The sequence below is a fragment of the Xyrauchen texanus genome, chromosome 27, assembly GCF_025860055.1.
Source record: "Xyrauchen texanus isolate HMW12.3.18 chromosome 27, RBS_HiC_50CHRs, whole genome shotgun sequence".
Lineage (NCBI taxonomy): Eukaryota > Metazoa > Chordata > Actinopteri > Cypriniformes > Catostomidae > Xyrauchen > Xyrauchen texanus.
In genome coordinates, this window is record NC_068302.1 from 26328014 (window position 1) to 26339431 (window position 11418).

Consider the following 11418-nt stretch of genomic DNA (forward strand, 5'->3'; position numbering starts at 1 on the left):
ACTAGGTGTGGGTGAGAAACAGATCAAGATTTAAGTCCTTTGTACTATGAATCTCCACTTTCACTAGGGGAAAAAAGAAATTAAATATTGATCTGTTTCTCACCCAAAGTGATTGCATTGCTTTAGAAGACATATTAATCACTGTTGTCATAAGGATTTATTTTATGCTGCCTTTTATGGGATTCATGGAGCTTGAGATGTATGGTCACCATTCACATGCATTGTGTGGACCTACAGAGCTGAGATATTCTTCTAAAAATCGTTATGTTTGGCAAAAGAAATAAAGTCAAACACATCTAGGATGGCATGGACATGAGTAAATGATGAGAGCATTTTCATTTGTGGGTGAACTATCCCTTTAACAGTCTGGTTTCTATTGAGGCATCCAGTCTGTACTGACTTCCCTCATATCTTTAGACATGCATTTTGTATCAAATGTTATTGACAGGTTTGGTGACCAACTTATGACCTTCTTTTTGTCCAAGAACTGTCCATTTGTGAGCCATATTACATTTTACCTGCATGGGCAGCTGGAAACATAGGCTACTGTTTTATTATAAGCCATGCCACCATCACTCACATTTAACATTTACATTTTCAGTGTTAAAAGAATGTACTAATAACTAAGCACTCAGTGACTTAATCATCATCCTTTTAAAGGTTATACAGTGTAGCTAATTGATATTTAGATTGAGCTTAGTCAGAGATGGTGTCTCCCTGTTTCATAATTTTGCAGTGGGGAACTATGGGGACTGAAAGCATGCAGTGAGCAGCCACTTAACATAGACAATAAAAGAAAATGCAAGAAAATGAATGAAGACAGTTATACTTAATGGGTTCCTTTTGCTGAATTCCTTTTGGTTTAATTATGAGTTTCCGGGGTAAAAGTGACACAAAAGGGACTGGGAACGTGTTGAATTTGGATGGTGAATCTAGTGCCAATGTGCAGTCCTTAAAATATAATACAAGATACAGGACCACATTTATCACACAATCATTATCGGTGCCAGTGTTCCGAGCATGCCTATTTATCAAGCGCATTCATGCTTTTAGTGCATAGTAGCCTAATATTATACATATCTCATTTTAACCACTAGGTGACACTGCAATGTGAGAATTGGGGAAATTCCTCGATTATGTTTCAGAAATCCATAAAATAACACACAGAATAAATAAAGTGTCTATTCTTATGGACTTATTTATTTGGGATATCTTTAACTAAAATTAGACTTTAATAAGAAAAGAAACCAATATGACACACTCTCGCTTATCAGTAAATGCTGAATTATTTACACATAGAAGATGAGGTTTGATGCGCTGTACATACAGCATTATTTTTTATCTTTGGGCCGTTAAGACAGACACTCTCAGCACTCTGAGATAATGATGTTGATCATTAAACATCAAGCAGCATTTTGTCCTGTACTCTACACAGGTAAGTACATGTAACAAGTCATTTGCCACTATTTAATCACTATTAAAACATTAAGCACACAAAAGTGATCTCTACAATACATTCTAACTAACCTCATTTGAATATGTACAATATATACTCCTTTGAATTGGAAACTTAAAAGCCAGAGACAGGGGAAATCACTACAGAACAGAAAGGAACGTTTGAGGGGTGGGATCTGCTAGTCTCCGCAAAGTCTTTGAAATATATCAGAAAATCAGCAACAGTGGGAGCTGTATTCATGCTTAAAGGAAATGTTCTCATTATTTTTTGGCTATTATTATTTTCTTAACTGTTATTGGGTGTATTGAAATGTTACTTTATATATCATAATCACAATGAAGTATCATTTGGAAGATACAGTATCAGATCTGGTTTCCTTTTCTTGCACTCATACTGAGAACTGGTGATGATCTTTTTCCCTCTCAATGTTCCTTCTCTTTCTTGAAATGCTGATGAGCTCTGGACACTGGTTACTTATACAAATCTGAAAAATAACACAATATAGGTACAAAATTAGAAACACAGCAATACATAAGCATGTAGGTCCGTTTGTGTACTCCTATTTGACTCTTTTGTTGGGTTGCATGAAATTATCGCAGGTGTGTGTGCATGAGGAACTAGTAAGAAGGCTTTTTACCAGTTCCTGGAAGGAAGATGAATAAAGCTGACATTAAAATCCACTGGAAAGCAACAGATCATGCAGAGGATGTGGAAACACAAAACTACAGTATCACTATGAAGCAACATCTAAACAACAATGACCATTAAAGGAAAAACTTGAGGCGACCGGTTTAAATTTAACATGACTATTAAAAGTGGAATAAGTAACTTTTTTCTACTTAAATCATTTTATAACCATGCAAATGGATAGTATTTTTGACTAATATGTATATTATTAGCAAAAAATTATGTATAGATATTAAAAAAATAATTATTCCACACATGGGTGCTCTCTTGACTTTATCTTAACCCCCTATTATCAAACACTTCAGCTGCAAAATATATTAATCATGGGTGACAAATACACTTGCACAATAGGGCATAACTACAATGGCATTAGTAAATGAAAATAATTTTCTGCATCCACATCCTGTAACTGTCATCTCACTTGTTTAGGAAGACGAATAAGAGTCAGTGAAACATTAGTCTGAGCCTCAGACGGCACAGCCATATACCGCCCACAGTCCGTTATCTAACCGCCTGGAAAACACTTTCTCAATCAACTCAGCGCAAATCTGATTGACTAGTTTGATGGAACTTTCACAAGTAGGTGGACACAGGATGCTTATCAGTCCACCTGGAAGCAGAGTTGTGTTCACAAGTTTACGCATTGATAGAATGAGTGCTTTTGAGGATGAAATAATCACAGAATTTGCTCAAGTTTGCCAGGTCATTGACATCACACTCTTAGAAAAAAGGTTCTTTAGAGTCCTATATAGAACCCTAGGGTTCTTTACTCAGCTCCAATGAACCCCCAAAAAGGTTATATTTACAAATATAACAATTGCTTAATGTAAGGATGTATGTATGTGTATGTATAATTTACATTTGACTTCTTCAGCTTTGGGTTTGATTAAAAAAGTATAAATGACAGATGGTCAGATCCAATGTCCTTTCTCTTTAAGACAACAATTGATAATCAGTATCAATATACAGTATACGGTTCAGTACTTTCTTGACTAATAATTCAACAACAGATGCATAAAATTGTGTTTATCATAAACAGCAAACAACTTGAGTGTGTAATGCTGGTTATATTTGTCTTATGTACATAGTGCAGAGGTGCCTTTAAGTCGCACCCTCAAAGAGCTGAAAGCCTAACAGGGCAATATTACCCTGGTAAGTGAGAAAAATACATTTATAAAATAAATAAATTTGTCTACTGATAATATGTCATTTTTATTATTTTGACATAACACCTTGTCATTTATAACTTACACGTTTATTTCAGCAAGCACAAAGAAGAAACGTCAACAAAACTGTTTCGTCCAGGCCTGCATTATTCTCCACCAGGAGGTAAGTATTTTCAAACTTGAATAACTGAAATCTCTTTTGTGAATTGACTAGAAATCCTGATGACAGTTTATGTTATAATTTACATTTCTATGCACCTAGAAAACATGTGGATAACCAAACAAATTTCCAGAGCACATCACAGCCAAACATTGAAATAAGCAGACTGCACTGATATAAAGAGGTTAATTGAGCTCTGTTGCAACACATTCTCACAGCAAAATCATAAGAATTCGTATGACTTTTCTAAATTTGGTTAATTTGGATGATATTGTACAACTGCACTTGTAGAGTATGAATTTGTATGATTTTCACTACAGCCGATGACATCGCTGGACATCATTACTATCTAATACGCGACAATTACTATTATATTACTACTATCGTTTACACACTCTACTGATCAGTTAGGTTTATATAAGGGGTTTGGGTAAGGGCATAATATTAATAAGCATCTCCTTTATGCCTTATGCGCAGAACTCGTGCTTACATTTAGACATCTGGGCATTTGTACGTAATGAAATTGTATGTACTTATATGAACAAAATCTTACAAAATCATCCAAAATAAAATACGTATTAATTTGGTATGAAAGATCGGGTTGTCGAGTGTGTCAAATGACAAAAAGGTGATGAAAATGTTTACATTTCTCAACTTTTGTGTTTTGGCATTTGTAGTTTTATTGTAATTTACAAAAATATAATAATTATGTATCTTTACTGAAGATTTTTATAGCAAAGACCTTCACCTAATTTATTCTGTTTTCTGTTACAGATTTTCATAAGTCACAAAAAAATGCAGGTTAAGTTAATAGGAAATTCTAAATTACCCATAGGTGAAAGTGAAAATGTGAATGTGTATGTTAGCCCTGTGACAGACTGGCCACCTGTCCAGGGTGTTTCCCTGCCTCCAGCCCGAGACAGCTGGGATAGACTCCAGCACTACACGTGACCCTACATTGGACAAGTGGCTGTAGAAGATGGATGGATGGATTTTCATAGCTAATTTTTATTTATTTATGTATTTATTTCTTAGTTTTGTATATATATATATATATATATATATATATATATATATATATATATATATATATATATATATATATATATACTGTATATAGATAGAGGTATATACAATATTGTTTCTAATAAGACTTTTAGCTTATTATTACAATCCTGTGGATTTATTAAGTAATTTATTAAGTAAATTATTATAACTATTGAATTATGAATTGTGTTAATATTACTTGTGTTACTGTTAATGCAAACTATTAAACATGGTTACTAAATAATATTTAAATGTGTTTTAAATGGCTATTTCACTTTGATGATATGTGAACAATTTAATTAACATATCCATTAAACATTTTTCTGGTAATAAAACAAAAAATAAATGTAAAAATTAAACAATTTTATCATTCCATGTTGGGAACCCCTAAAAGGTTTTATATAGAACCTTTTCACCTGGCTCAAAGAACCCTTTAGGGTTCTTTTAAAGGTACATCTCTGGTAACAAGCGATGTTAATCGTAAGGAATTTAATGATTCCGATTCCGATTCCTCTTAACTATTCCGGTTCCTTAACGGTTCCAGTAATGATTCCAATATTTCTTTTAGTACTTTTGAGGAATAATTATTTGAAAATTAGAAATGCAATTCTTTTTGGATTTACTGTCTGTTGCCAAATGATGACATCTTTTAAGATTTCTACAGAGCAGATAGAATGAATCTGAAATCCATTTAATATAATTCTTGTACAAGGTGTGTTTGCTGACTTTTTAGAGACATTAATCCAATCCAATAATTTATCATAACTAGGCTATATTTATAATAATAATAATTCGAAAAATCGAAACAAACAAGAAACGCGATGGCGTATTTCATTCATTAGTTTTTTTTAAATATAAAATTCCTTGTTATACAAAACTTCTGAATCATTAATTAAACATTGTCATATGAACAACCAGTCAGAAACTGCACTGCTTGATTAAAGACAGGTCTATTGTAACATGACATAACAATAACAGTTCCAGAGGCAGTTTAGACTGTGTTCTGCTGTCTAATGTTTTACTTCAAGTTTGTAAGACTTCTACAATTCTTATTTAATTTGGAGTTGGACATTCATAATGTGCACATCAGTGTACTATACAAAAATAGACCAGAAGTGCTGTATGTTTCACGCTGTAGATTCAAAAGTTTCGGCTCATAAGAGTCATTCTTTCGGGAATCCAACTATACCGGAAGTGCTGTGTGTTTTGCGCTTTGTAGAACAAAGCCGGCTCATAAATGTCAATCATTTATTTGTTTTACGATGTAGAGTTAGTACAGGGCAGCGCTGTTGCTGAAATGCGCTGCTGGAAATACTATCAAGATGATTTTAGTACAGTGTTCCATCGGTAGAAAATTTACACAGGTGAACTGTTAAAGGAAGTGAAAGTCATGCAGATAATTTTGTAAAGAATGGAATCGGTTCTGATCAAGATCTGTTCCCAACCCTACCGATAACCCTGTCCCAAAACACCCCATAATGACAAAACCGACTTTGACTGGTCACTTAACAAGTCAGTTAAGTCAAGTTTTCCCTCATTGAATGGCCGGTTCTTGGCCAATTGAAGCTGCTGTAGATCCCAGACCTATGCTGTAGTCATAGGTATGGCTAAACAAGACTAGTGAAACATAAACATAAAATTACTTAATGCACCTTTAAATTAAGTGAGAAAATGGTTTTCCTGTTGTAAAATATAATGAAAGACAAGAAAGTCACAAAGGGAGTGAAAAGGTTTTTTTTACAAACATGTGTCATCCTCTTCAGTGAAGATGCTGATCACGTAGCAGGCAAATACAAATCCAATGGCCTGCACACAAACAAACAAAGCAACATATTCAGTAATATCACATACTAGTCACTTTCTTTATGGTTGTGTCTGAATTTATGCAATGGTCTGCATGGATGTATCACAGAAACCAAATTAACAGATACACTATGTGGCCAAAAGTTTGTGGACACCATATGGGCTTGATGAATAATTCATTTCAATCATCAATTCCCCCTTTGCTGCAATTACAGCTTCAACTCTTCTAGGAGTATTTTTTATTTTTGTACTATATATTTTTGTATATAGTAACATGGCTGCAAAGATTTGCCCCCTTTCAGATACAATAGCATCAGTGAGATCAGGCACTGATGTTGGGTGTTGAGCCCTGGCTCACAGTTGGTGTTCCAATTTAACCCAAATATATTCAGTGGGGGTTAGGTCTGAGCTTTGTGCAGGTCAGTCAAGTTCTTCCACACCAGATGGAGATGGACCTCACTTTGTGCACAGAGGCATTGTCAAAGTCAAGTCAGTCCACTCGGCGGCCATCTTGGGAACGCTCCTGGGCAGCTAATTTCTATGGATAAAAGCAGCATGAAAGTACAGCTACAATCTACTTGAATGGGAAAAACGAAATCTCATGAATTCCCATTCATTTCATGAATTCCCATTCATTTTTATACAAGTGCTCTGTTTTGGGATAAATATTCCCTGGCATTGACATGCAGGAATAGAAAAAGGTTTTCCCTCAAACTTTCGCCACAAAGTTGGAAGCATACAATGCCCTAGAATGCCATTGTAAGGTGTTAATGGAGTAACCAAACCCATTAATTAGAAAGAGGTGTCCAAATATTTTGGCCATATAATGTAGAACTTGCCGATTTTCATCTGTTTTAGGGTCTTACGGAAAGGAACAGCTGCAGGGCACTGTGCACAACCTCGATGTATTGATACTCAAGCATGCAGCCCATCTCAGAGACCAGAGCAGGACTTTCCAGATGCTGCCACCTAGTGGTTGGGAGGTTTCTGTTTGCACAACCTGGACCATTGTCCTTCCACCATGATCGGTCAGAGGAAAGACCCAATGACAGATAATCACTGTCCTAAAACAAAACAAAACAAAAATACCTTAAAACTCAGTACTTTATTTCAGTACTTACTTTTCAATGCATTAGTATCAAGGAAACACCATGAAAGGTTAATTATGTAATTCCAAGGTAGCAATGCCTAATCTGTGGTTTCTAAATCTACACCACAGAGATAATATTTATTCATTCCTATGGCATGAATGTATCTGAACCTGGTCTAGCACCAGACTGTCATGAGCAGCCCCATTTACCTTTGAGAGCCCTCCAAGGTCCAGATAAAGGCAACAGATAAAGATGTTCCATGTCACCCAAAACACAGTCCAGGCTATATACTAAAATGAAAAGAATATACAATTATCATCAGAGTGTTAAAAATTATGTTGAATCACATCTAGTGACACTACTTCAAAGTTCAATTAGTGGCTGTTCAGACCAAACACACACTTGCTCTAAAAAAAGCTATAGATCCAGTGCAATAAATATAACAGACCACAGGTGTCACTTGCATAGTAAAGACCTACAGAGCTGAGATTGCATAGTAAGGACCTACAGAGTTGAGATTGCATAGTAAGGACCTACAGAGCTGAGATATTCTTCTAAAAATCTGTATTTGTGTTCAGGAGAAGAATGAAAGTCAAATACATCTGGGATGGCATGAGAGTGAGTAAATGATGAGAGATTTTTTATTTTTTGGTGAACTATCCCTTTTATGCCATTATGTCAAAATGGTAACATACTCAAATGCCTGTGACATCAAATAAATAAAAAGTAACTCCAGAAGTAATCAAAAAGTAATCAGATTAGATTACTTTAAAATTTAATCCAAGATATTATGTTACTGACAACCATTTTAGACATGTAATTTTTAATCAGTACTAGATTACAATTCAGAAGTTATCCGCTAAGCACCGATCACATACATATTGGGCTCAAAAGGTAAAACAAATGGAGATATATACACACCAAAACTATATAACAGGGCTTGTACTGGACAGTCCCAAACAAGACCAATATCACCACAATGATGTGCAGGAAGTTGACAAGGATGGGCGCCCACTGGTAACCTAGAAAATCAAACACCTGTCTCTCCATAGCAGTGATCTAGAGAGAGAATGAGAGTGAGAGATTGGAATATATGAGCAAGATCTCTGCACATTGTTGTTACAAAAGTACCAGCTACTTTGCATCTACATGACTAACAAGAAAGAACACTCCCCTCATTTTCCCAGCCTTCTAGAGAAAAAACATGCTGCCCCAATCACAATGATGATGAAGACCCCATCTCTTTCCCAGAGACACACTCAACCCCCACCCCCCTCTGTTTTTCCACATGCTGGCTTTTTCAACAGGGTTGCCAGGGTAACAGACCCAATGGGGTACAAAGCTTGTGACAGAGAAATAGAGAGTGAGAGATGTAGAAATGGGTGAGTGAGAGGAGATGAGGGCTCTCCTTGGAGGTTAGAGGCTCAGTGAAGGGAGATGTATGATTCAGATGGGAGCTGCTGGAAGTGGGGGATGCTGCTCTTCTCATAAAGCTTCACCGCAGCAGTCATAAACCCTCTCCATCACCCATCCCCCAACAATCTACCCCCTTCTCTGTGTGTGTGCCCAGAGGTTCCACCTCCAATCAGCCATTCATAGCATGTCTGCACCACAGTCCCCATGCTCTTTCTTTCTGCATGAGGTGTGTCTACTATAATGAGCCAAATAATAAACATAAAACAGGGACATGTTTTAATGATATAGATTAGGTTAAATACTGCAATATGCAATCTGAGTTATAGACATATGCATTGAAATCCACCTTAACAGCTTTGGTTACAATTTCAGTGCTGGTAAATCCATAAATGAGAATTGTGTTCAGTTCTTTTGAAATATTTAAAATAAGTATGAAACCATATTTACACAGCAACAGTGGCAGAACCTGTTAATATGGCTACATGAAAGAATAATGTTCAGCCAAGGCATATAATCAAATGTTATGCAGAATCGCACATGGTGTTATAGCTGTGGACTTGATCTCTCTTCTCTTTTTCTTATCACTGGCATGAAACTGAGCTGAATTGGATAAACCAATTAAAGCGTATAGCTATATTTTCTTCTTTAATCCAACCTGATATTAAACATACACAACTGGAGAGTCTAATAACTGCATGCCTCTGTTCTGCCCTGTCTGACAGAATCTTCATCATTTATGTATTAGCCGACAGTAATTTAAAAAAGGTAATGGCTAAGTTTGTGAAATCCACTGAGATCATAAACTCAAAATATGGTGTCATAACAGATCAATAAGACAAAATCCAGTGTACAGTCAAACAAGGGTCAAAATAGGGGTCAAGGGTCAAAATAGATTGACAATATAGAATAACCAAAATTATTGAATTGAATAATAACTTTCTCTCACTCTCTTACACAAGCAGAGGGAGAAAAAAAAAGCTAAGGTTAGGAAAGGCAGAAAAGCAAAGGTTAAGACAAATTTGAAAGTCATATAATATAAAAGTTAAGCAGAATAACAGCAGGGATGTAGGTTACTGTCTCTGTTGGTGTTAAGCGCAAAAACAAAAGGGTTTCCTTCTGTTGAGGCCACCAGTGCTAGTACTGAACTGAGATAACACAACATGTAGAATCCAATTACTGACACTTTATGTGTGAGGAGAAAATCACCTCACACTTCAGGAAGACCAGGTCAATAATGACAAGTCATAAAATTAAGAAACAATGCAGAAAACACATAAATGCACACCATTCCGTCAGTACAATGCACAGTTGATCATCTTGCCATGTTTTATACCTTCAATCTCTAATAAAAAAATTTTTTTTTTTAATAAAGCCTTTTTTAATTAGTTTAAATGCATAGAATATAATACTTCAGTCAGCTCTGTGACGTGATTGTTAGTATTCTGTGCGCAAGAGGGAACTGCAAACTTTTACATTCTATAAATACAAATGTATTTTTTTTTTTATCGATTAAGGTGAACATATTTATTTTGTGTGTGCCATTTGACAATAATTGGTTTCTATATTAGTACTATAACTCTACATAAAGTGAGTGTGTGAGGACTAAATTCTGACGACGATAACAAAGACGGCCAAAATATCCGTAAAAGTGTCCAATATTCTGTCGCATATTTAAATTTTATTTTATGGAAAGGCAGCGTATACAAAACAGTTATTTATGTTCTGTTTAGATCTCAGGCACACAATTCTAGTCCTTTCAAACAATGCACTACTGAGAGACTGCAGCATGAAATGCCCGCAAAAAAATACAACTGACTTTCAAGACCTGAGATGTTCAGAAACTCTTCTCAAAGTTAACACCAAAACAACTAATTTAATCAACAGGGTTTTCATTTATCAGACATATTAGAATACAAACTAGAAAAACCCTGGTACATATGCATGCTATTGAACATCATTCTAAAATGCAGAGTCTTACCAGCTGAACAGTGCAGAAGAATATCAACATACACCTCCCAGTGCAGCACCCCATCTTCACAATTCAGTCTTTTGTAGTCGTGAGACTCAAAATGGTAAATAAAGCAGATTCATTTTTGAATATCCTCAGTATTTACTCTCAGTGTTGTGCCCCCGCTATGAGCTGTGATTATATCGCAACGAGCTGTCCATGGGTTAAAACAGTGTAAAAAGGGCGAGATCAGGGGTAAATAAATGGGCTGGGTCTTTAAATATAAGGGAGGGGCAGCCTCCAGAATACCCATGCGTTGTCGAGAGATATCGGCAGGTGGAGCACTGTAGGGTATATTACAGTTGAAACTCCGAATATTTCCCTTCTAAAACAAGTTTGAACTTTCATTTTCTGTATGAATATTCACATCAGCATCCTCACTCTGTGTGGGAAATGTGAAGAACATAGTCCACATTGATGAGAAATAATTAGAGAACATCTGTTTTAGTTTGTAATTTTTCATTTTCTTAATCCTATTTCATTGGGAATAAATCATTATTTCTGAATGACCATGAAAGAAAACGTTACTTGTTGCAATTATTGATTTGTCTACCTTTAATTAATGTACTTTGGTACATCCTAGG

At 35.5% G+C, this 11418-nt stretch overlaps 1 protein-coding gene across 1 annotated transcript; it reads right to left on the minus strand.

Annotated features, from left to right (window-relative positions):
- Window positions 1-859: 859 nt before the first annotated feature.
- Window positions 860-11014, minus strand: nkain5 (sodium/potassium transporting ATPase interacting 5). Its single transcript, XM_052094656.1, has 6 exons — window positions 10805-11014; window positions 8332-8469; window positions 7620-7700; window positions 7186-7383; window positions 6262-6322; window positions 860-1940 (listed from the first exon to the last, which is right to left on the minus strand). Exons 1-6 carry the CDS (start codon window positions 10856-10858, stop codon window positions 1927-1929), a joined length of 546 nt encoding a protein of 181 aa, XP_051950616.1. The 5' UTR covers window positions 10859-11014; the 3' UTR covers window positions 860-1926.
- Window positions 11015-11418: the final 404 nt, after the last annotated feature.